Source organism: Apiospora phragmitis (genome assembly GCF_038363925.1).
Source record: "Apiospora phragmitis strain CBS 135458 chromosome Unknown utg000006l:1.0-5683423.0:1.0-5690449.0, whole genome shotgun sequence".
Classification (NCBI taxonomy): domain Eukaryota; kingdom Fungi; phylum Ascomycota; class Sordariomycetes; order Amphisphaeriales; family Apiosporaceae; genus Apiospora; species Apiospora phragmitis.
This window is the reverse complement of record NW_027117404.1, coordinates 5377127-5402028: the sequence shown is the minus strand read 5'-3', so window position 1 is coordinate 5402028 and position 24902 is coordinate 5377127. Positions and strand designations below refer to the sequence as shown.

General features: G+C 53.4%; 7 protein-coding genes across 7 annotated transcripts; 3 read left to right on the top strand and 4 right to left on the bottom strand.

Annotated features, from left to right (window-relative positions):
- Positions 1-104: 104 nt before the first annotated feature.
- Positions 105-1352, bottom strand: PG994_006866 (heterokaryon incompatibility protein; the record flags this gene model as incomplete). Its single annotated transcript, XM_066858275.1, has 4 exons — positions 105-247; positions 319-742; positions 775-825; positions 858-1352. The coding sequence occupies 4 exons, from the start codon at positions 1350-1352 to the stop codon at positions 105-107; spliced, it is 1113 nt and encodes a 370-aa protein (XP_066717544.1).
- Positions 1353-3460: 2108 nt separating this feature from the next.
- Positions 3461-5084, bottom strand: PG994_006865 (uncharacterized protein; the record flags this gene model as incomplete). Its single annotated transcript, XM_066858274.1, has 5 exons — positions 3461-3728; positions 3854-4083; positions 4282-4371; positions 4549-4650; positions 4755-5084. 5 exons carry the CDS (start codon positions 5082-5084, stop codon positions 3461-3463), a joined length of 1020 nt encoding a protein of 339 aa, XP_066717543.1.
- A 2404-nt stretch (positions 5085-7488) lies between these two features.
- Positions 7489-10450, bottom strand: PG994_006864 (chromosome transmission fidelity protein 1; the record flags this gene model as incomplete). Its single annotated transcript, XM_066858273.1, has 4 exons — positions 7489-8895; positions 8955-9662; positions 9724-10173; positions 10232-10450. Coding segments are annotated over 4 exons (2784 nt in total), but the record flags the coding sequence as incomplete, so codon positions are not given.
- Positions 10451-11292: 842 nt separating this feature from the next.
- Positions 11293-11869, top strand: PG994_006863 (60S ribosomal protein uL15; the record flags this gene model as incomplete). Its single annotated transcript, XM_066858272.1, has 3 exons — positions 11293-11414; positions 11478-11577; positions 11642-11869. 3 exons carry the CDS (start codon positions 11293-11295, stop codon positions 11867-11869), a joined length of 450 nt encoding a protein of 149 aa, XP_066717541.1.
- A 743-nt stretch (positions 11870-12612) lies between these two features.
- On the bottom strand, positions 12613-13215 carry PG994_006862 (Phytase; the record flags this gene model as incomplete). Its single annotated transcript, XM_066858271.1, is given in 2 exon segments — positions 12613-13090; positions 13103-13215. 2 exon segments carry the CDS (start codon positions 13213-13215, stop codon positions 12613-12615), a joined length of 591 nt encoding a protein of 196 aa, XP_066717540.1.
- Positions 13216-14361: 1146 nt separating this feature from the next.
- Positions 14362-15527, top strand: PG994_006861 (Major facilitator superfamily transporter; the record flags this gene model as incomplete). The annotated part of the gene is made up of 2 exons (XM_066858270.1): positions 14362-15084; positions 15150-15527. 2 exons carry the CDS (start codon positions 14362-14364, stop codon positions 15525-15527), a joined length of 1101 nt encoding a protein of 366 aa, XP_066717539.1.
- A 2433-nt stretch (positions 15528-17960) lies between these two features.
- PG994_006860 (Sterol 3-beta-glucosyltransferase) lies at positions 17961-22654 on the top strand (the record flags this gene model as incomplete). Its single annotated transcript, XM_066858269.1, has 4 exons — positions 17961-18831; positions 18896-18993; positions 19046-22270; positions 22340-22654. Coding segments are annotated over 4 exons (4509 nt in total), but the record flags the coding sequence as incomplete, so codon positions are not given.
- Positions 22655-24902: the final 2248 nt, after the last annotated feature.

Sequence of the window (24902 nt, the reverse complement as noted above, 5' to 3'; positions counted from 1 at the left end):
CTGTAAACAAAAGAGATGAACAAAGGGAATAAACATTATATCATGCATGTAGGTGAGTTTCCTTTCCGTCTCCTTTTTTTTTTTTTTTTCTTCTTCTTTCTTCTTCAATTCTCGTGCTCAGCGCTGGGGACATCCTGTATGGAGTCGTGCTTGGAGGCCAGTGAGTTTGTGTACTTTGTGCGCTCCGACGTCCGCGTTGTGTCCAGCGACTCGGCTTTCTCTGACTTCCTGCGCTTTGCGAACTCATCTACGAGGTTCATGGTTATTCAATTGAGGAACTGATTAAGACAGAGAGAAAGAAGGATGAGAAAAACTCACCCAAAAGCGCATGTATCGACCCCAGCGGCATCTCGGCAATCGCCGAGCGCAGGTGCACGGGGAAGATCTCGGACTCCTTCTCCTTGAACTCCTCCATGAACTTGTTCATGCGCAGGATCAGCTTCCAGGAGACGATGGCGTCGCCGATCAGGAAAGTCGGGTAGCGCGCCAGCGCGATCTCCTCGAGGATCCAGCGGCGCTGGAAGTAGGGCCGGTGCATGAAGTCGGCGGCGCCGACCCAGTGGTCGAGCGAGAAGGCGGGCGCGCCGTCGGACTCGCGCTCGGCCCAGATGTGCGTGACGGACCGCGTCCAGCGGTGCTGAGGCGAGTAGTCCTCCGGGTGCTTCGCTTCGTCATCCGGGTCGCCCCAGTGCCGCGGCATCGCGCTGTGGATCTCGTGCATGGCCGCGAGCCCCGCGTCCGTCTGCGGGATCTTAGGCCGACCCACCCGATCACCATCTTGGCCGAGCCGTAGATGGCCGCGATGCCGGACCGCTGCCGCGACTTCTCGCCTCGTCCGCCTGGTTGATGCAGAGCACGTCGACCCAGATCCGGAGCGGGGTCCTTTCCTCCTCCTCGGGGCTGTTGGGCAGGATCGAGTTGACGCCCTTGAGCAAACTCAGAAGCCACCGGGGCGCGCGCGGACGGTCATGGCTCCCACTGCCGCCCCCGATGATCGGGCCCCCCGTGGCCCCGGACTGTTGCCGGGACCGCTGCTGCTGCTGCTTTTGCTTCTGCTGCTCCTGCTGGCGGCGGATCAGGCTGGGGAAGAAGACGGTGCGGACGTGCTTGAGGGCCTGGGCGAGGTGCGTCGTGATGAGGACCGGGCGGTCGTCGACGACGATGCGCGAGCAGTCGTTGTGGTCGCCGTACAGCGACGACAGGGCCAGGTACTCGAGGTCGTCCGTCAGCGGCGTCGTGACGAGGCGGCACACGACGGGCGCGGTGGCGTCGGTCGCCGGCAGCAGCTCCAGCAGCCGGATCTCGTTCTTGGCGCGGTTCAGTTTGCGGTACTTGATGGTGCCCGTCGCCATTACGGTGGTGTTGGGGGGTGGTGCCACAGCTGCGGTTTCTCTTTGTCGTCGTCGTCTGGTTCTCCCTCTTTTGTCCTTCTCTGTCCGTTGTTTTCCTAGTTCAGTCCCTTATCGTCGTCTTCTTAAGTTGGGTGTTCAAGTGTCGAAATTGGCTATTATTGATGCTGGTGTGCTGCCTTTGCTGTCCCTTTCGTCGTCGGCAGTTGCTATGGTGGGGGCGGGATGATGATGATGTCGTGAGAATAGCAGTAATAGTAGATTCATGGTTGCGTTTGGGACAGCCTAGTTTTAGGGAACTCAATAAGATCGTAGCCCTCCCCCATTCCAACGCAAAATGAGTTTAAAAGAAATGAAATCCCATTTCTTTTTTGCTCAGGGTCCATTTGCCTTGATTTACGTGTACCACGACGGTTATCATTGGGGCCCGGACAAGGGCTCTTTCGTTGGTGTTGGATTTCTCTCGCTGTTACGAGCCCTTCTTCCCTCACTCACCCTTGCTGGCTGACTGGTACTTGCGTTTTCTGAGTTCTGACACGACATGACAGCGAATAATAGAGGGGGTCCCTCTTTACATACATACTAGCTAGCCTAGCCATGGGGTGAAAATGATGGGGTCGACGCACTATACTCCATGCTGGTCAGGCCCCAATCCTGACTGATGCTGACTGATACTGTGCAGATCATGTTAATTGGGTTTTTCTTTTGAAAGGATGCGGAGGGGCAGAGAGAGCCTACAACAACACCTATTTGCTGCCGTGGGTATATCCTAGGGTGATAATGGGTAATAGGACCGAGTCAGGCTGGCATGTCTATAGCGAGCAAACCTTATCAGGTATGCTTGCAGAGAGAGAACACACAAACTTGGTCAAATCTCCGAGCTGGTTTGTTTGCCAGTGGGTGGCTCGGATGCGAAGCAAACAAGATACAAGCTGATGCCTGCCAATGTCTGTGTGCTCTTCTGCAGGTGAATGTATGTAGAAAAGAACCCTGTTGCCTGTCGATTGCTTGCTCCGATGTCTCCTCTTGGCGACATTTTGACACGAAAGCGGGGGTTGCGGCTCCCCTATCTACTGTTGTACTTACATACACACGTGTATGTACGGTATGTACCGCTTGCCGTCGACCGACCTACCGGGCAGACCGACTGGAGAAAAGTGTCATCTCGCTCCGTACCCAGTATTCCAGCATCCCAATTTTTTTTTTCTTCCTCGATCTGCGTGTGGTTTCGGCATTCGAGAATCCTTCCAGAAGCTCCATGGAAGGGGTCTACTTTTCATTTCGTCCAAACCGGGAAAGGCGTGGAAACAGTTTCGCGCCAGCGCGCGTTTTCCTCGCCTAGCGTTTCCACACCGGCGCGAGCATGGGCCAGGAAGGACGGGGGTTATTCAGGATTGTTGTTCGGCGTTTGGAAAAAGAGAGCACAAGGGTAAAAAGTTCTTCAGAAAAAAAGAAGGACTAAAATGGGCACGTCCAGCACCGTCTGCCGAAGATCCTTTCCTGATGTGGACTTTGTAAGTCTGCCAGGTCACCGGACTGGGATGGCTTCAAGGGTTCCTACACTACTAGGCCCATGTCGGCTTCTCCCGAAAGGTCATGGTCGCACCGAAAGGCGGTGTGAAACAAACGAATCTCGTCACGGCTGTCCACTGTCTGTGCCAATTTACGTGGGATTGCGCTAACCTAACTGTGTGCATCGTACAAGTATAACGTGCAACGTGCAACGTCGAGGAGCGGAGGCGGAGTCCGCTCCGTCCAACGGTTTCCCAACTATGCAACCATCACCCAAGGGCGGCTTTTCCTCGCATATCCTTTGAACCGTCAGTTCTCATTTATTACTTATCAGTATTATCATCGGTCATGTTCGGGAAACCGCACGTTTCCCTCCTTGATACGCCGTACACATGATCCCAATTTAAGAGCCAGACTCGTAATCACATCATCCTCATCCTCACCCCAGAGCCCTAGGGGGCGCATTAGTAGCTCCAACGAGAACCCTGAGTTCAGCTCGGGCCAGCCAGCACAGCCTACTAACCCCCTTCTTCTCCCTTATTCTTCACTAGTTCAATCCTAATCATAAGCAAGCAAGCAAGCGATCGCGATCATGTTGTTCATTGCAAGGGGTGCTCCTCGCCCAAGCCCAGCTCAGACAACCGGTATCTCGGGTTCACCGTGTGCATGGCAATATGGCCCGTCATGTGGATCTTCCAGGCCTGCAGATACGGCACGCGACCCTCGAGGATGGCGTTGACGCGCTGGACGCAGGCCACCACCTCCTGCTGGACGTCCCTGACCACCGCTAGGGGGTCCTTCTGCTCGCACCGGGCCCGGTTGTGGATATAGTTGGTGGTTTCGCCAGCGACCTCTTCCTTGTAGAAACTGTTTGTGTGGCGTGTGTTAGTCTACCGCCACTCGCGTGATCTTTCCCCAGTTGGATGATATGATATGATGATGATAACGATGGCGTGTGGGGGTTTCAGGTCAGGTCACCGACTACTACTTACGAAAGCACATCGTTGTTGATGTTGATGAAGAGGGCAATGTCGGGGATGGCCTCGAGGAACTGGCTCAGGTCCGGGTACTGCGCGCTGGGATACGTGAAGATGGCGTAGGCCTCGGTGATGCCCGACATGTGGCGGAAGTAGTAGGGGAAGCTCACGCCCGCCTCTGTGACCTGCATGCGGCGGAACCCTTCCTCCGCGTCCAGCAGATTGGCCGTCACGAAATCAAGCCCCTAATTATTGTGTGAACGCGTGTTGCATTAGCCCCGCGTCTTTGGCGGCTATCAGAAAACGCCCACTGAAAACTAACAAGACTGGTGGTGGTGACTGGCTCGTTTGGGCTATGTTTGTGTGCTGAGGGGAAGGCGTGCCAATACGACGAGGCTCTCAGGCCGGGCCGAACCTGGCATGCATGGGGCGGGGGAACTCACCGACTTGACCAGGAGGTTTGCTAGGATCGGGTCCCAATGGTCATACGCCTCCCGAAAAATGGCGGCCAATCCGCGCAGGATGGGCAACGGCTGTCCTCTCCTCGGAGAAAGCGCTGTTGGAACTGCTCCACCTGTCATTTGATGTCAGTAACTATCATGAAAATGGACGCAAGGGGATGTGGTCATTTCTTCAACGACCAAATTCGCGGCGTCAATATTGTCGGACTACAAGGGGGCTCACCGCTCAAGAGGAATCTGGCAACTTACTTCAGCTTTGATGCTGGGGGTGATATCGTCGATTTGCACGACGAGCCAGGTGAAGATGGCAATGTACGTTTGCACCGCAACCGAGTGGTCGGGATACGCGAGCTACAGAGTTGTCAACATGCCACTTCTTCGATACAGCCTTTCCGTACCACAAAAGGAAGGGGCTAAGATCGGCCAACTGCAGAAAGCAAACAAATACAACGTACCGCTGCCTCGGAGAACCCCAGCCGGAAGCCCTTGGCCGTCAACGGGTCGTCCAGCGTCATGCCGTAGCTGGCCACCTTCTGGTGCATGGCGTCCAACACCGCCTGCTTCTTCTCCTGGTCGTGGATCTTGGGAGCCCCTTGGTAGTCGATTCCCTCGAGCATAGACTTGAAAATGGGCCGGAGCAGAGCCCCGAGTTTCTTCTCCGGCTCGAGCTGTTGTTGGTCTACCGGTTGATATGGTTGTTCCCGGCCTGTGATTCGGAAGCTTTTGCGTAGGCGATGCAAAAGTCCGGAGTAGAGCAGCGTCTTGGAATCCCGAAAGAAAAACATATCGTCGAATAGGATGAGCGTATCTCTAGGAAGCAAAGATGCCGGGTTCTCGGGCCGTCAGTGTGGGGGAGAACGGGGGATGCAGCAGTATGGTAGCTTAAAAGGGGCCTGAGAGTTACTATAATATAGTTTGGTACGGGATCTCAATGATAATCAAAGCCGAATATAGCAACAGATATATCAAGGGCCACAAACAGTTGAGACTAGGGAAGAATATACAAGGAAACTTCTAATTTATAAAGACCGTTACTGGCTTGCTATCTCTCTATGTGGCTATAAATATAGGACATTTTTCTCCCCCAAAGAGGTTAGTAAATATCGAGGAGCGGACTTCCCCAGCATCCGGGAAGCATCTCTCACAATTTATACGTCTATGTATGTGGTGTACTTCCGTACTGGGAAACAGATCCGCCCGCTATTCCTAAACTTCAAGGACCGACATACATATACATATATGCAGTTCCTGGGCACGCTGACAGTTCCCGGAACTCGACAACGAGCCCTATGCCAGAACACCAGGTCCTGGTGCCTGCGGCCGCCTGAGCAAACAGATATTTTCTGACACACTCACCGGATTCATGCAAGCATGGATGATGTACTTACAAAGTTTGTCACTCGGTATGGGGGTATTTGGGTTTGCCGAAGCAAGCCCTCTCCTTCTCGGTAGGTTCCGGCAGCGGCCCGATGACAACTGGGCACTATTAGGTGCGCGGAACAATCATGATAGAAAACAAACACGGAGCCAGGCTCAAATCGATGATTGACTATTCACCGAGTATACCCTACCTTGACTGTGTGTGAGTGTATATACTTACATCGATGAACTGCGGTTCTCCTCTCCCCCAACCGAGACATAAAGTATGGATACCATTAACGAGGAAAACGGATTGTTAGGACAAAACAATAAAGCAAAGATATACCTCTCCGAGTCTCCTCCACTTTGTGAGATTGAAAACAGCTTCTAGCTGCAAGAGAAACACTCTTTTTGCTTGGCCGTACGCATCGTGTTGAAGGGCTGAGATGTACCAAGGCCTCCTTTGCGAAGTAGAACAGCAACGAACACGTAGTATCTAGGGTTACATTCGATATTTCTTAACCTCCCAGCTTATTTCTTTGTTTCGATATTGTCTCCAGTATCGTTACTACGATGCCCTTATAGAGCTAAATACCTATTTACCGTGTTTTCATTTACTTGGGTCCAACGGCGACGTGCTATTGGTGTCATGTAGTATTTATTGTAAGTAGCAAGTATTCCCGAGGGAAGTCAGCCCGTCCTCAACACGACCTAAAACCGGTCGTTGGAAACCGCTGTATGACGAGTGGTACAAGTAGCTGCCGCTGTCCGGACCCGATTTAAGTAATCTAATCACTAGAACAGGAGAAACACGAGAAGAATAAGGGAATTTCGCTTGACCTGGCTAGGCAGCTGTTCGAGTCGCCAAGGATACCCTGCTTTACGTAATGGCACATGGTTGGGTGGATATTAAGCTCTACCTGACAGATGCATAGATACGATTACAGGAATTGTAGTACGACAAGATACGAAAAGAAGAAAAGAAAGAAGTAAGGGCCGAAGCCCAATGCAACGTTCTTCACCTGAGACGCTTCACCAACATGGAAACTGATGGGCGCGCTTATATGCAGGATGATAGTCTCACATATTTGCTCTATGTGTTGAAACTTATGTCGTATCGAGATCAGCTCGCGGACAAAAGTGACAGTTGCGACGGTATGCGGTTGTATATTACGAGAGTCGTCCTGTGCCGCCTTCGCCACGTTAAGCGAAGGGCAGGGGTAAAGAACATGAATAGCAGAGCAAGGGAATCCCAATAAGACGGAAATGGCCGCGTTGCATTGGGATGGGCCACCGTGCATTAGAAACGTGGACAATTTGAATTTGGGTGCGGTCGGCCAGGAATCCATGGGAACCACCCCGGGTCGGCATTTGGATCTCGATTAGCGAGCGGCGCAGCACAATGTTCTTATCTGCTCGGTACCGGGTACTTTGCGCGTTCGTTTGCGATCAGCTGATGATGTGCATGGCTTTTATGGGTCGATAAGATTGGGCTGATTGAGTGTGGGAAAGACGACACGAGACTAGACAACCATGCCCAGTTCAAGATAATCGTGCTTCGGGTGTCTTCGCTAACTACAGAATGTAATAACTTGCTTAGGTGTATCGATGACCTGACTCGCTGGTCCGAGGATTTGGCCTGTGGAACTGCGGTGTAAAACTCCCCAGACTGGCGATCGCTTCGCCTGAATGCATACATGTCTGGCTCGAACGGGCTTGGGGAGTGGGAAACCCCTCGACTAGAGTTTGCAGTCCTGCTGCGACTGGTAGATCCCACGGCGAGAGTAAGTCTTGCCTAAAGTAGATAATGACCCCCCTCCTCCAAGCTCATTATGTATGCAACTCCGATTTCTTCTTCTCGCGGAAGAAGCCGTTTAATTTCCCCATGAGCTGGCCCAGGCTGCCCGCCTCACTCCCCTCGGCCATGCCGCCCCGGATCCAGCCGGGCAGCTTGCGCCGGATGCGGTCGGCGCCGAAGCGGCGGTCCAGCAGCACGATGGCCGCGTAGTCGCCCTTGTGCCGGATGGCGCGCCCGATGCTCTGGTTGACGGCGCGCATGCAGGCGTTTTCGTAGAAGTCGCGGGCCGCGTCCTTGGCCTTGGCCGTCGCGTCGGCCTTGGACATTGTAGGCGTGGGCGGCGGCAGCTTTTGCCCAGAAGCAGAAGCAGAAGAAGACTCGTCGTCGTTCGTGGCGGCGAGCAGGCGGCTCGTGGTGGTCGTCTCGATGTACTCGATGCGCGCCTTCCAGTCGGGCGAGTTGATGTTGGGGTACGGCAGGCCCACGATGACGACGCAGCGGCCCAAGCGGTCGGAGAAGTTGATGCCTTCGCTCATCTTGCCCCCGACCACGCTCAATAGCAGCGCACCCCTGCTGGCCTGGGGTTGTTGAGAAGCCGACTTGGAGGGATCACTGCCGCCGCTGCCCAGGATGGCTTCGCTGTACTGGGCCAAGACGTCGTCGCTGGACCCGCCCTTGCTCTCGCGGAATACCGCCTTCTTGGACTGGAGCCGGGACCAGACTGATGGCGGCGCCGTCTTATTCTGCTGCTGTGGTTGTGCCGAGTCCGCGCCGCTACCCCACACGGCGACCACCTCTTCCAGATATCCGTAGCTGGGGAAGAAGACGACGACGCCGTCCGGCACGGCGGTGCAGATGTTGAGGATGGCGATGCCCAGCTCGTGGACCATGCGCCGGTCGCTGCGCTTCTGGAAGCTGAACTCGAAGTCCAGCCCGGGGCGGGCGCTTGCCAGGGTCCAGACGCAGAGGCTGGAGGGCGGGATGACGTGGCCGCAGCTCAGCGTCGTGACCTTGGATAGCGCCAGATTCGGGAAAAGGTGCGCCGTGTAGTCGTCAAAGGGCGACATGGTGCCGCCGGCGAGGATGACGGCGCGCGCGGCCGAGGCGATGGAGGAGAAGGCGTGCGTGGGCGAGAGCAGGAGGTAGGAGAGCTTGATGTCGGGTTGATGATCTTTGGTAGAGGTTTTGTTGTAGAAGATGCGCCCCTCCGTGCTCAGGTTGGTCAGGGAGACCAAGAAAGAAACAAGAGTGTGGAGAACTGGCGACGACGAGGAGCGCGATGAAGGATTCTTGGGATCCTGTTCGGTATGGACAACGTAACCTTCGATCTTATAAGCCAATTTCGACTCCTGGACGTATTGGATTAGCTTGAACAGATTGATCTGGTCAGCCCCTTTAGACTTGAGGAGATTGTTGGAGTCGACAATCCCTTGGTCGCCCTGCATCTACGTGAGCTTTCGCATATCAAAAACATAATTGTATCCTCGCATCTACATACCTTGAGCTTCAGTGCACCATCGAGCCAATCACTCAGGCCATCGATTACCCTTGCCACCTGGGCGACCATGACTCGATTCTCGCCCTTGAGCTTCTTGCTAAACTTCTTGACATACACACCAAGCATCTGTCTCGCGCGCCTCAGCTCACTCAAGCTGATCTCGGAAGCATACACGTTGGCTACGGCGTCCATGATGTTGTGCGCCTCGTCGATGATCACGACATTGCCCTCGAGCTTGATTCCCAGCGCATCCCTGGCCGTCTTCTGCAGCAGCAGCGGGTAGGGCAGCGTGATGATTTCGGCGCCCGGGATGGCCGTCCTGGAGGCATAGTACGGACATATCGACAGCTTCTTGCCGAGATCGAATAGGTCCTCGATGTCGGGAATAGCGGCGAGAGCGTGATCTCGGAACTGATGAGTCTGGGCGAGCTTGTCGGGATTGGGCACGAATTGACACTTTGACTTGGAGTTTGATTGCTGCAGCTCACTGCACCGATCGTTGATGGCTTGGACGGAACCCAGGCGAGACACGGCAGGATTTATGCAGAGTCGCTGGCGAGATGATAGAGGGACATGCTTGACGGCTTCTGGCTCTGAGGCACTGCCCTTAGCTAGCATGGCTTCTGGGATTGAAGGGGGAAATGTAGGGCGGCGGAGTTCGGCAATGAACTGCGTCAGCTGTGAATGGGTCCTCGAGGTGTAGTAAATCTATGGCCAAAGTCAGTATGGCCCCTTTGAACTTCAACCGGTCATCGCACATAGGGACTACCTTAAGTTCTTGATCGGCGCCGTCGTCTTCTTCCTCCGCATCTCGTTTTGGCATCATACCGAGCTTTTCCATGAGAGCTCTGGTATCTTTACTGTAATTGGAAGTCTCGCCACCTTGCGACCCGTCCTCATCCCTCTCATCGAGCAGCCACTCGTCCTCATCGGGCTCATGGTCCGCGTCAGGGCCCGTCGCACGCTCATTCAGCCGGCGCCTCTTGGTGGTGCGGATCTCCATGGCCTTCTCGCGCGCTCGCACGCTTTCTAAGCGAGCTTCCCGCTCCTCCCATTTCTTGATTACTTCATCTCGCTTTCGCCGGAGCATTTGCTCAACAACCCAGTCGGGCTCGTCCTTGAACTCCCGGGCGGCATCCTCAACGGAACTCTCAAACTTGGCTTGTTTGTGGTTGCGCAGCCAGGTCAAAGCGGCGCAGATAAGGGAGAGGGATTTGCCCTGTTTTCCGTTAGCGACTTCGATGAAGTTCATGGCTCATGTTGTCAGTCAAACCTACTGTTCCAGTGGGACTCTCGAGGATTCCCACATGGCCATCCCCGATATCGAGAACATCGTAAACGGATCGCATAAACTGCTCTTGTACATCGTAAGGGGTATAGGGATGATGAAAATCGACCTGCTTGATACCATCTGTGACCTGATCAAGTTCAAGGTCCAGATCTTCGGAACGCCGGCCATACTTGGTAATCGACAATGATAGAGCATACAGTTGGCGCTGGTGTATGGAGGATTGCCGGCGCGCCTAAGGACAATCTTCAAAGAGCGCTGCTACTGTGCTGTGCAATCCGTGTTGGTGATACGAAGGCTTTGTTGGTTCGGATAGATATATTCTCTGCTGAACTCAGCTCAACTCACGACAGAATCGACTGAAGAAAATAAAAACGCTTGAAAGGAATCGGATTGAGGCAAATGCATTCAAATTGCGGGACTATAATTTATTCTGGCGATATCTGCATCGCGCATCACCAGACACGCGAATCGGGATGGAAGAAGTACAAAATACCCAAGCTTGTAGATGGGTCAAGCAAGCATTGAACTCAGTCCTCTGCAGAGGTAGGTACTGCGGGCGCATAAAGAAAACCTTCCTTACTCGGAGAATGAAAAGCAAACAGACCACAGTTTGGGATACTATGTATCGAGATCATGGAAATGAACGTCTTCTTGAATTAAACATCAGAGCGGCTCCAGAGGCCCGACAGCAAGACATTAACAGCATCTTCTGGCGGTGGTGGTTGCTTTGAGATGACCTGAAGCTGTCAGACACAGGCAGGTGGCATGGTGGAAAGTGGTGTTGCTCAATGTGTGGCATATGGATGATGGCTGTGCAGTATCTGATAAGTCTGATAAGATACGAGAGTAAGCCACAAATGGCTGAGGGGTTTTGTGCCCTCAATTGACACTAACCCCAAATCCACCCTTGCTTAGCCTCCCACAGCTTTTTTTTTCACCTCTGTGCGCGGCTGATTCCCTGGATCGAGAGTTTTGATTTTAACTACTCGATCGCTCCGCCCAATCTCTCGGTCTGCTCGACAACTAACATCACAGCAAACCGCCAAGATGCCTACCAGACTCAGCAAGACCAGAAAGCACCGCGGCCACGTCTCGGCCGGTAAGGGTCGTGTCGGCAAGCACAGAAAGCATCCCGGTGGTCGTGGTATGGCCGGTGGTCAACATCACCAGTAAGTTGGATTGAACACTTTTGCTGTCGCAATTTTCAGCACGCATGCTAATGTCAATTCAAGCCGAACCAACATCGACAAGTACCATCCCGGTTACTTCGGAAAGGTCGGTATGCGATACTTCCACAAGCAGCAAAACCACTTCTTCAAGCCCATTGTCAACGTACGTATTTCAATCGCCCACCTTGCGCACAATTCGAACATGCCTCTGACCTTCCAACCTACAGCTCGACAAGCTCTGGAGCCTGGTTCCCGAGGAGACCCGTGAGGCCTACCTCAAGGGCGAGAAGAAGGACACTGTCCCTGTCATCGACCTGCTTCCCCTCGGCTACTCCAAGGTTCTCGGAAAGGGCCGCCTCCCCGAGGTCCCCATCGTCGTCCGCGCTCGCTGGGTCAGCCGCCTGGCTGAGAAGAAGATCACCGAGGCCGGTGGTGTTGTTGAGCTCGTCGCATAAGCGACTTGCCATATGACATTATGGGCGTTTGATGATACCAACAACAAAAACGGGTGTTACGGCTGGTTGGGTTTATTGCTTGGTTCGACTCGACGGCAACAGTTTTCCGCATTGAGCATGATCGTCGCTTACGATACGAATTGGACGACACGGAACGGTACGACATAGATCGTTGGCATCTGCTGATCTCATATGGAAAAGGCAAAAGGTTTTCACAAGAGATGAATAAAAGCCTACTTTTCCACAAAGACAATCCGGGACCATCGCTTGCTTCTTGTACTGCGACAGGTTGGATTGCGCCGATCAGAGATTTCTATCTTGATCTGGCACTGTGAAGCTGCGCCCTTGCTGGCCAGCTTCTGCGGTTGGGCCGACCTACCTGATCTTCGGGTCAGGTCAGGTTGGTCTTGACATCTGGCCTGTCTGTGGGATTGGTGATTTGTGTGTGATGCAAGATGTTCAGCAGGGCTCTACTGCATACTGTGCGTCTTGAATGTTTCGTGATATGTCTACCAAGATGCTTGGGTATGTAGGGTTTACCGATCGGTTTGGCCTAAATCTCAGCAACCTTTGAACATTTGACTGGCTTGCTAGCTATCATCAACTTTCTCCAGGGGAGTTCTACCATGCCAGCAACAAGAAAAGGGTAAGTTGATCAAAACGTAGGTCTCGTATCATGAGTTTGTTTGCTCAGACTCCAGGAACTCATTACTCAATCCGCCTACTTATCTTACAAAAACAATTCAAGAATACCGCACTTTTCTTGGATACGCATGTGTGCTACTGTCTTCTTGGGTCCTAGTCCGTGTCAACTTCCTCCAGTAAGTCATCTCAGCACGTCTTTGAAGCTTGAAACCCGTATCGTCGCTGGTGCCTCCTTCGGATAGTCCGTTGGCATCATCATGAACTACGACCAACGCATAGGGACGTCCATACCCAGCTGCAGTTCCCACGGCAGCAATACCGTCGGTGTTGCTTACAGCATCTACACCTCTGTTGAAGTTCCCGGCGACAGTGAACTTTTCCATGGACTCGTGGGGAGCAGCTCTGCGATGAACGCTGTAGGCACTGACTCCTTGCTGGATGACCAGGACAAAACCTTGAGAGCATGTAGGGCCCTCCACCAAGGTCACGCCTTCGACATCACCGTACGTATGCCATTCGGCCACTTTGCTAATCTGGAAGGCATCTGTAGCATCATCCTCGGGGTCGGCGCGGTATCTTTCGAGTCACAGGGGCTCCTCGCGGATGATAACCAATATGTTGGTCTTGCTGTACACGGCAGTGTCTTCTTGAGAGATGCTGAGGCCTCGTACTTCCATGTCTTCCTCCCCGGTCTGTGCCATGAAGGCGAGCAAGCTCAGACTACTAGTCTCATAGATACCTACCGCGTCTCCCTCTGGGCGATAAGGAGTCAGTCGCTGGTCTTGCCGTACTTGTAACATCGTCCGCCGCCTCCCCTAGGACACGAACCTCAGGAGTCCCCGCGGACTTAGCTGCTGCGGAGAAGGCTTAGATGGTCCGGCTATCGTCTCCGGCGAATAAGACTGTTTGCGCAGCCAGCGACACGGCGCATGAAGACCCTTCAACTGGCGGCGTCTGGAAGGCTTGGATCACCACTCAACTCAAACCTCTCTTCTTTTCCATTTGGCTGACGTCCGCGTATGAACATGGAGATTATCCATATACGCCCATACACCCTGGTTCTCTTTTTCTTCCTTTTCTTCGTATACTTTCGCGCTATCGTGTTACGCAGATATTACTACAACTTACAAGAGCAATTCGACAATGACATCCAGCGAAACCCGTCGTGTCGAAACAACAGGCCCTGTGATCTAGATACCATATTGGCTGGAGTCTCGGCTTTGATGTCTATCTGGGGGCCAAGACTACCGAGTTTTCTTGGCGAAGGGTCTCATGAGGATGATAACAGAAGCGCCCACAACTTAGATGGCCGAATTTACTCAAGCGTGTATGGAAGGAAGCATTGCAGTTTTGAATCTAACACTCATCTGTTAAAGCTAAAACTCACCTTCAAAGACATTTCAACACCACAGTACCTAAGTTATTATGTAAAGCTTGTTGAGTTGCGGCTCGAACCTCCGAAAGCCAATATCCCAAGCCCACCGGGGTTCCATTGAACCTCTGCCCAAGCCTATAACGTTTATGGAAACCAAGCACAGGGGCCATGACACCATCGCCCAGATCCTGAACATCTTCCTGTTATCGGGCTATAAGCCGATGCTACCTGCATCTTTGCGCTTCGCTACGGCACCCCGACCAGTCCTGAAGTAGAATGTGTAAATATCGTAATCAAGGTGGGCCGGCACACAAGCCGAAAATGGAACGACGATGGCTACACCACTGGGACGAATAGGGACATATATGGATAGTATGGTCCCTTGACGTATAAACCTTTCGGCTCTTCGTCCCTCAGTTGTTCAGGACCAAGCCAGCGATCCCATCCTCAGACCCATATCCAAGGCTTCAAGATGGCGAGCGTTAAAGAGGGGGTCAAAGATGCCTCGGCAATGGCCGCAACCCGAAGTACCACGCCCCCGACGGAAGATGAAGCACCAGTAAAGCGCGTTTGGTATCACTCAACTCTGTTCAATGCCTTCGTCATTGGTGGCGTGGGCTTTCTGGCCCCGGGGCTGTGGAACGCCATGAATGCGCTGGGGGCCGGAGGTGCTCAAGAACCATATCTAGGCTACGCCGCCAACGCGCTGGTCTTCGGCATCATGGGTTTCCTGTGCCTCTTCGGCGCGCCCATCGCGAACCGCATCGGCCTGTCCTGGACTCTGTTCCTGGGCGCCGTGGGCTACCCCATCTACTCGGCCGGCCTGTACACGAACAACCGGTACGGCAACGAGTGGTTCGTGCTTGTGGGCGCCGTGGTCTGCGGCGTCAGCGCCGGCCTGTTCTGGGTCAGCGAGGGCGCCGTCGCGCTGGGCTACCTGGAGCCCGGCAAGCGGGGCGCCTACGTGAACATCTGGCTGTGGTTCCGGACGGGCGGCCCCCTGCTGGGCGGCGCCGTCGTGCTGGCTCTCAACCACGACGCCGCGGCCAGGGCGAAGGGGAAAGTCGGGTACGAGGTCTACTTGGTGTTCGTGGCGCTGCAGTGCGCCGCGGCGCCCCTGGCCCTCGCGCTCTCGCCGCCCGAGAAGGTGCAGCGCGCCGACGGGTTCCGCGTCGTCCTCCGGGCCGAGACGTCGGTGCGCGCCGGGTGCCGCGCCCTCTGGCGCGTCTGCCGATGTTCTGGGCGGCCTACTTCAACCAGTACGTGGGCAGCTTCCAGACGTACTACTTCGGGATCCGGGCGCGCGCGCTGATCGGGTTCGTGTCCAACTTCGGGACGCTGCTGTCGTCGCAGCTCATCAGCGCGCTGCTCGACTACAGGGGGCTGCCCGTGCGGCGCCGCCTCGTGCTGAGGTACTGGTACGTCGTGGTTGTGCACGTCGTCGCCTGGGTCTACGGCTGGGTTGTGCAGGAGAAGTACACGCGCAACCCGCCCGCGTACGACTGGGAGGACGCCGGTGGGTTCACCGAGCTGAGGGGTGACGATGTCGAGAGAGGCCTAGGTACTGAGGTAATTGTCGATAATGGCGAGAAGACCAAATTCGCTTTGGGTAAGACTGGTGGGGATGCAGCGATGTAAGAGTTCATGAACGACGAAGATATCGCACATAATGAGAATGCTCTGTAAGACTTGGAATCTGCAACATCTGCAGTACGTTGCAGAGTCACATCAGGTTCATCGTTATACGCAACCATACCCTCCGGATCACTATGCTACTGCTGCCAGGTTATCGTGATAGCTCCAAGCGTATACCGATGAGGAAGGGGATGTTCTTAGGATTACAGCAAAGGCGCCCGGCCGCCCGGCCCTCTTTCTCCTTATCTTCAGAGATTGTTGACTCGTCGGCCTCATCTGCGGCAACTCTCAACCTCCCTCTAAGTTCTCCTTCTCTTTCTTCGGTGTTAATACGCATTCTGCATTACGCGCACTTTTACCTGGTTGATATTGTCGACATAAGTGCTGCATTGTTGTGTTACCTCCCCTAAAGTCTAGACCTCTGCATGGCTTCTTTGACCCCAGTTACAGGGGGCCTGGAGATTAGGGGCCCCCAATATTTTACCTCGAGTTTTAGTGCCGCCATTTTCAGGGTCCCCCCTTGCGCAATCCGGCTCTGGAAAGACAAAATGACGTACAGTCAGTCCAGCAAGGTGAACAACAATTGGAGAGTATTGGTTTTGGGCGCAACGTTAAAAACAACCAAGAAATCGCATCCCCTGCGCATCAGACTCGAATACAATTCTTCCCCTTATTCACTAGAACGAACGTGTTGGGCCACCAGGATTATTCCTTGTAATCAGTCATCTGTCGCTCGCTGGTGACTGGTCCGCTTCTTCCGCTTGCAGATGGCCCAAATAAGTTACATGTGATATTTTGCACATGCAACTGGATGCGCGCTGACCAAGATCCTGGGTTAGCGTCCCCGTCACGAGTGTCACTCGTTCAAGCAGCTGGCTCGGCTGGAAGATTCGCTCCTTAGTACATAATGTATGTGTGTATGGGGAATAGAGAATAATGGCTTAATCTCCTTTTATGCTGAGAATATAGCATACTGTCTGTAGCTTTCAGTGAATGTGGTATCTGGGCTTTGTCACTTTGGAAGGTGTTGAGAGTAGGAGCCTGATGTTAGGCCCCTGTCATTACATGGAGACAACGAACTTACCACTTACATTCTACCTAGCAACCATGAACATCACCCCTTTATAAGATCCCGAGGCTCACGATATAAACATACTTCTATAAACCCTTTGAGCACCTCTATTCAACATACCTTACATAGCACGGAAGATGCCTTCTAGATCTAATGGACCTTCTTTGACGAAATTGAAAGGTACGCATACCCCATGAATGGATTCCATCGGCGATATATGCGGGCCAGAGAACGCACCCGAGTCCGCCGTGCCGCCTTTCATCCCACCTTTTTGTTCAGGCAGTGGACGTCCTTATCGATAAGCTAGTCACTAGCTGCCTTACCCCCCAACAATAGCCCCGTTCAATTGCACTGAGTTCCACCACGTCGTTGTCGTCCCTCCCGCTCTCGGCCTCAGTCCATCTATCATTACGTCGACTAAGTAATTGCTTCTTCCAGGCTGTTCGTTCATTTCCGTGCTGTTTTGGTTTGGGATGCCTCACTTCAAGTAGCGTTCTTGCTACTTTCGAAATACTGCACATCGAGTCGACTATATCGCCGCTAGGGATCGTGGTAAACGTAAGTATTGCACTCTACACAGCTGTGAGGGCAGGAGGGTGGTACCTGCAAGTTCGTCATGCACATTCGATGTACTGTACACCTGCAACGTCCATCCCCTAGACCTTTCATCCAATCAACACTTTCCTGGCCGAAACAGGTCATCCGTCCCCAAATCACAGCTCCTCTCTAACGGCTTGACCGACCCCAGAGTCTTATCACCTGCGAGAGTATGTACCTACATGTAACACAGCGCCAGCTGCTCCTAGCCTCGAGTGGTTACCTAGCTGACTGCCTACTCGCTTACCCTCCATCAAGTACACACGGCATCTTATCACCTACACCCCTACATCCCTACACTGACCTACCTCCGTCTCTTCCCGTACCAATTCTCTGATAACTCTCGTCATACGTCGTACTTTCTCTCCTTCAAGATGCCACTCACGAACATCTGACACTTGATACAGTACTGACTCTACCCAAAATTACAGTCGTCGATAGCCTGACCTCTCGGGTTCTAGCCCACCCAGCTCCGAACCTTCACCATCCGGTGACTCGCCGTGGAATATTCAAACCCAGCTTAGTGGCCTTCGAACATCGCTTTCGAAAACTGTGCGCATTTATACTTTGTACACTCTCTGGCTTGAGGATCCACTGCAAACTGCCGCGTGTTGCCTGCAGAGCCGCCTGCGAACCGTCACTGGACCACAGCCACCCTCCCAACTTGCGCGAGTCTGCCTAACCAGTCACATACCCCCGCGGATTGGAAGAGCCAGGCAAGAAAGGATTGGCACGCCAGCTGCTGCTGGTGCCCGACCGCCGGAACCATGACGCCCTCACCTCCCGACATCAGCTCCTCGACCCATATCGATGCCGATGTTGCGCGCCGAAGGTCCAGCAAGAAACTTCAGAAGAAACACAGAGAAGATTCCACCCGACGCCGAACCATGGAACTGCCAAACCATCTACGAGACGCGGACGATGCCGGCGAGGAAGATATTATTGCGGCTAACGGTCGGCCAAATGGCATGTTCATGCATATGAACCAGTCCATATTCGACGTCTTCAGCGCCGCCAGATCCACTGCCAACTTCCACGGCCGATTCGAAGACCAGTCGAGCGACGAAGACGACGAAGATGAAGGCGGCGCAGATGTCAAAGACTCCAGCAGAAGCAGCAGCCAACCTGAAGATAAGGGTAAACAGACGGAACCACACGTAGATCCTCTGTCGCGCTCGCGGATCTTTAAGAAAAGCTCCTCGGACAAGTCAAGTTCCTCGGACAAGGGTGGCGACAAGAAGCATCGTCGTCGTATCTCGGGCAAACTCTTGCGATCGCTGCCGCAACTCACTCGTCTGGGCTCGCTCTCCAAGTCCAAGTCATCCAAATCGTCCAAGTCTAAGAAACAAGCGATTGACGAATCTTCGCCTGACGACCCGGTCTCGCCCACGCGGCGCTATTCAGATCCGGAATCGAGCCAGTCCGACAACGGGACCCCGACACTGGCCCCAGTGATGAGCCGGATCTTGGAGGCCAGAGATGAGATGTCTGCTAGGCCCAGCTTCGATTTGGAGAGATTATCCAGTGATCTTAGACGAACCGAGCTCAGCGACAACTCGGGAGACGGTGGTCCCACGAAGTTGCAAGTTGCCTTAAAGGAGATATTCGAGCTTGACCAGGCGGAAGAGGTCATAGGAGGTACGTCCTGGTTCAAACCAAATATCCGCTCGCGCAACCTGACTGACGTTTCCATCCCACTCAGAATATCCTTGCTGGCTGTTGCTCAGTGTCTTGGTAGATGGATACATGTACATCACCAGCAAGCACATATGCTTTTGGGCGTATCTATCGAAGAAGGCTGTAAGCGACTTTCAATTTGTGAAAGCAGGGCATCAGACTAACTTTCTGCTAGGATAAAGTGACAAAGGACGGGTACATGGCCAAGTCTGGCAAGCGTACGTCCAAGTACACTCGGTATTGGTTTCGCCTGAAGGGAGATATCCTATCCTACTACCACGACGCCTCCAACCTGTACTATCCCCATGGCCAGGTTGACCTCAGATACGGTATATCCGCTGAGATTACGGACAAGGCCAAAGAGGGCGTCAATTTCTCGGTCACCACAAACCACAGAACGTACTACTTCCGTGCCGATAGCGCTTCAAGCGCCAAGGAATGGGTGAAGAGCCTGCAACGGGTCATCTTTCGCTCGCATAACGATGGTGACACGGTCAAGATCTCCCTGCCGATTGCCAACATCATGGATGTCGAAGAAACGAACATGGATAACCTGGGCTTCGCCGATACCGTCAAGATTCGCGTGATTGACAACGATGAGACTTTTGCCATTGACGAGTACTTCTTCTCATTCTTCAACTCGGGTGAGGCAGCTATTCGCCTGCTCAAGCTTCTTGTGGGCGATTCAAATGATAGCGACGATGAATCCGCTGGCACAGGACCGCTTCGGGTGCCTAAGAAGCGCCGCGACGAGACGGCGGAGCAATCGCCGAAGCGTAGTTCTTTATCGATCAACACATCCCGGATGGAGAGCTCACAGCTACTCTCGCCTAAGTTTCGTGAGCCTGTGAAGGCAACACTCTCGCCCATGTCGCCTACGATGCCTCAGGAGAATACCATTCGCGCGAGTGGGGACTATGGTCGCAGCAATTTTGATGCGATCAAGAGGTTCGGTAGACGGAGTCTAGACATGGACACGATCGCGCGGGACAACTCGCCGCGTCGAAGCTTCAGCGCTCAACGGACCCTGAGCAGTAGCCGTGGCAAACAAACCGAGGCTCAGTCGGACAACCACGAGTCCTCCGACTCGTTCGCCCAGTCAACGGAGGATCCTAGTCTGTCAAACATGATTGCGTCCTCGAACGAGGACCCGTCGGCCAGCCAGATATTGCGAGGCAGCGAGGTCTTTCACAAACCAACTCTCAATCGCCGGTCAACATCCACGTCGCGTAGGAGCCAACCGGATAATGTCCGTAGCGGCAAGAACCGGTCAAAGCACGGCGAGGCATATCCTCACCCTCGACACGCCGCCACCACTGGCTGTGTCGCTGACCCCGGCTCTGGCGAGACTCAAGTCGGGCAGACACCCACCTTGCAGAATATCGCCAAGATGGGTGCCTATCCCCTGCAGCGGGCTGGTCATTTCGCAGGTTACCTGAACCGCACAAGCCGACAAATGGGCAACTTGCTCGCCACCGAGTCGATGGGCTACGTCGAAAAGGTTTCTGGCATGTGGAAGGGTGGCCGTAAGCACTATGAACAGTCCACAGCTCTGAACCCAGAGGACAGTTTCCAGGACGATGAGGATGAAGCCGACGTCAAGGCCGCAAACGAGAGATTCCACTCCCACTTCCTGCTGCCCGAGTCGGACAAGCTTCAGGCTACTTACTTTTGCCATATGCTCAACGTCTTGCCTCTTTATGGCAAGATCTACCTTAGCCAGCGACACTTTTGCTTTCGCAGTTTGCTGCCGGGAACGCGAAAGAAGCTCATCCTTCCTCTGGCTCACATCGAGACGGTCGACAAGGAGAAAGGGTTCCGGTTCGGCTATCAGGGCTTAGTGGTCATAATTCGTGGACACGAGGAGCTATTTTTCGAGTTTGCCCAGCCCGTGGTCCGCGATGACTGTGCCGTGTCCGTCTTGCAGAACCTAGACCGTGCTCGCTTCATCCGCGAATCTCAATACTTTGACAGTGAGGATATTCAACGGGCAAAGGATGCTCTTGCCGAGCGCGAGGCCCTGAATGCGGCGCGACTTAAGGAGTTCCCTGATCAGGACCAGCTTCCTCACCAGCTGTCCATGCTCAATGACGGCGACGGTCCAACAATTCTATTCGATGACGCCAAAGACTCGTTGGTCCATTTCCAGCCCACCAAGTCCATGAAAATCACCTGTTTGACGATCGGTTCGAGGGGTGACGTCCAGCCATACATAGCTCTTTGCAAGGGCCTCATTGCCGAGGGCCACAAAGCCAAGATTGCCACACACGCAGAGTTTAAAGGCTGGATCGAGGGCCATGGCATCGAGTTTGCGCCTGTCGCTGGTGACCCCGCCGACCTGATGAAACTGGTCATTGAACACGGTACCTTCAGCTACGGATTCTTCAAGGAGGCCACCAGCTCGTTCCGACCTTGGCTTGATGGGCTCCTCGAGTCCGCCTGGGAAGCCTGTAAAGGCACCGACATCCTCATTGAGTCCCCGTCGGCCATGGCGGGAATTCACATTGCCGAAGCGCTGTATATCCCTTACTTCCGTGCCTTCACCATGCCCTGGACGCGGACGCGTGCGTATCCTCATGCCTTCATGACTGCTGATCGGAACATGGGCGGCTTCTTCAACTACCTGTCCTATGGTCTGTTCGACAACACCATGTGGCAACTCAGCTCGCGGCAGATCAACAAGTGGCGCGCCAAGTTCCTCAACCTCCCTGCGACAAGTCTGGACAAGATGCAGCCTAACAAAGTGCCTTTCGTCTACAATTTCTCGCCTTCTGTGGTCGCCCCTCCCATTGAGTACACGGATTGGATCAATGTTAGTGGCTACTGGTTCTTGGATGAAGGCCAGAACTGGACGCCGCCTGACGATCTTCGGCAGTTTATCGAAAAGGCTCGGGAAGATGGCAAGAAGCTGGTGTATATCGGCTTTGGTTCCATCATCGTGCCCGATGTCGCCAAAATGACCCAAGAAGTCATTGACGCTGTCTTGGGGGCGGATGTACGCGCTGTTCTCAGCAAGGGCTGGTCTGACCGAGGAGCGAAGGAGAAGGCCCCAGAGGCGGCGGCTGCCGATGCACTAGATCCACCCAAAGAGCCGGAGCTGCCTCCTGAGATCTTCCAGATTTCAAGCGCACCGCATGACTGGCTCTTTTCCCAGATGGACGCGGCTGCTCACCATGGTGGCAGTGGTACCACTGGCGCGAGCCTCCGCGCAGGTGTTCCCACTATTGTCCGACCATTCTTCGGAGATCAGTTCTTCTATGGTCTTCGAGTTGAGCACCTGGGTGTCGGCATCTGCATGAAGAAATGGGGAGCTATCAGCTTCGCCAAGGCATTGTGGAAGGCCACACACGACGACCGAATGATCTCCAAGGCCAAGGTGTTGGGCCAATCCATTCGGCAGGTATGTACAATGGGAACATACGCGATATTTGATGACAGTTGAAGGATGCTAATGTTGAGTCAAACATAGGAAAACGGAGTCGAAAACGCCATCCAGTTCATTTACAGCAAGCTCGAGTACGCGCGCAGTATCAGCACCGAGAAGTCGAAAGTGCGAAAGCCCGTGGCCTCGTCCGCTACTGGTCCGGCTGAACACGCCGACGGCCCCGAGCTGTATGATGATGACGACGTGGAGGAAAGCTGGACCTTCGTTGCCGGCGATGATTTTGATCCGGATATCGTCAAGAAGCAGGTCATCCCTCAGGCAGAGGCAGGCGCCGTGATCGATGCTTTGGGTAGCCGAGCCCTGGCGAATCAGGGAAAGCGACGGGAAGAGTGGCTTCTTCGTAGGAGAAGACGAACCCCATGAAGTGGCCATTGGGAACGGTCAATACCCTACATCACACTAATACGGTGCCATCGGAGAATGGCAATGCTCCCATGGACAGGTTGATTGATGAGCCCAGTTTGAAGGAGACCACGACGCAACCAAGTCTTTCTACTCAGGATAAGAATCGTCCTGCGTTATGGACTCGCTGTTGGTATACGTTAAAGAGGTTCTGCAAACGAATGACGAAGTGGTCATCGGCGTCGCATCCTTGACTGTTGAGTCATTCGAACTCTACTACCGATCCCGACTATTCTCGGCGGATGATTACACCGCACAGTTGACTTGAAGCGAACAGGGTATACGGCGTTGGTCACGATGAGTGATATTGGCATTGCGATGCGCTTATTGTATAGACAGCATTGGCGTTTTTGGGCGTTATTTCGATATCTCGTCGGGGATGGTTTTCATAACGTTTTGCGACACATCAGACACACACACACACACAGTATGATCATGATGATGTCGGGTGAAAGGACAATCATAGGGAACGGAGTCAAGGTGTCGCGAAGAGCATAGACTTTTTCGCAAGCGAACAGGGTCTTTCTTCTTTTGGTCCGCTGGATCTTTCGACATGCGATACACTGAATGCATGGGCCAAAGCAAGGCAAGGGTCGCCGGGTACATGCCCTGAAGTCTTAGACTGTATGGATATTAATAGCTATTACTACAAGAATGATTCAAGCTCACGTTGATGAGGGCCTCGGGTTTCTATTGACTGCTTTGGTTGGTGGTGGATTTCTCTGGTAATCGGTGCTTGCATGCATAGTGTACTGGCTTCTTGTCCCATCTCAAGCCTTTTGGTCTGTTGGTCTATAACTAGGAATGACCATTCATGAATGCGAGCCATCCATCTTCGGTGTTAGGTCGATCGAGAAGGCGTCGGTTTGACTGTCAATGGATTCATTCGCCGTCTAAGTATTTTCCCACTTCCTCTTCAGCGCCCCCACGTGCTGAATGACAACTTCGCATACCGCATCACGACCATGCTGCTGGTCTCAATCTGGTCGCTGTTAGTGTAGACAAGTATATAAGGCCAAAGCCCTTCGCCTTCGGGCATGCCTTCCTGAAACATTCAATCAAGCTGGCCAGTTGTTGGCGGTGACGAGTCCAAATCCCAACGCCAGCTTACCTTCAACAATATGTCTCTCCCCGTTGCCGTCGCCGCCCTCGCGGGTCTGATGTAAGTCGAAGTCGACTGCTCTCAAAGGTTTATTCTTCTTCTGCTGACCGGGGACTCGAACCCCCAATCATGTAGTCTCTACGACTTCTACGACCGACGCATCGACGCCCGGAACCAGAAGAAATACCGCCCCTTTCCCATCCCACCCCCCGACCAAATTTGATAAAGATGAAAATTCTACCCGCGAATTAGTATAGATCAAGTTTAATCGTTACCCCTTTTTTTGCAGTCTGGGAACCATCGTAAAACGGTCTGGTTGAGGGGCCCTCGGGACACAAAGTTTGAGACTGAGTGAAGACCGAAACTTATAGATGATCAGTAGCAATGTTTCGAAAACCAGCTGAAGCCATGTTACCCCTGAGCCTTTAGACAAAATTGCCGAGTATGCGGTTCTTCTGTATAAATCATCTCTACACTAATTACGAGATCTACGACACGCTGGAAGATGAAGAGTAAAGGAGGGATGTTCTCTATTTGTTGGACTCCTTGAGCCATCATGGCTTGCATTGCTACAGTATGTACCTAACTTGTGTCGCACATCAAAGGAGAGAGCAGGAATAACTGTAGGCCCATTCGACGCTCTACTACATACACTGCCTCATACATATTCGGTTTCCATCTCAGGCCTCCATGCTAGAACCAGAGGACGGTCCTCTTGCGACAGAATAGCCATCAGCTGGCGTTGGTCTTGGTAGCCCCTGCTGCATCGCAGATGGACTCCATTGAGAACTGAGAGCAAGCCGAGCAAACTCTATCTAGTTGGCTCGGAATCGCCACCGTTAGTGTCGACTCGGTGCAGCCGCACTGCGCAGTGGTAACTATATGCTTGCCGGAGTGGTGCTGGAAATGCCAAGCTCGAGGACATTTCCAGCGGTTGGCCGATCCTCTCCTTGCGGGAATGACCAAATCAAGTCCAACGAAGGCTGTGATTAAAGCATTTGCCTCTGCCAAGTTGAGACACGTAAGATAATTGGGAGAGAGAATGTCGTTATTGTTTTGATTTCATCAAGCAGCTGAGCGGTA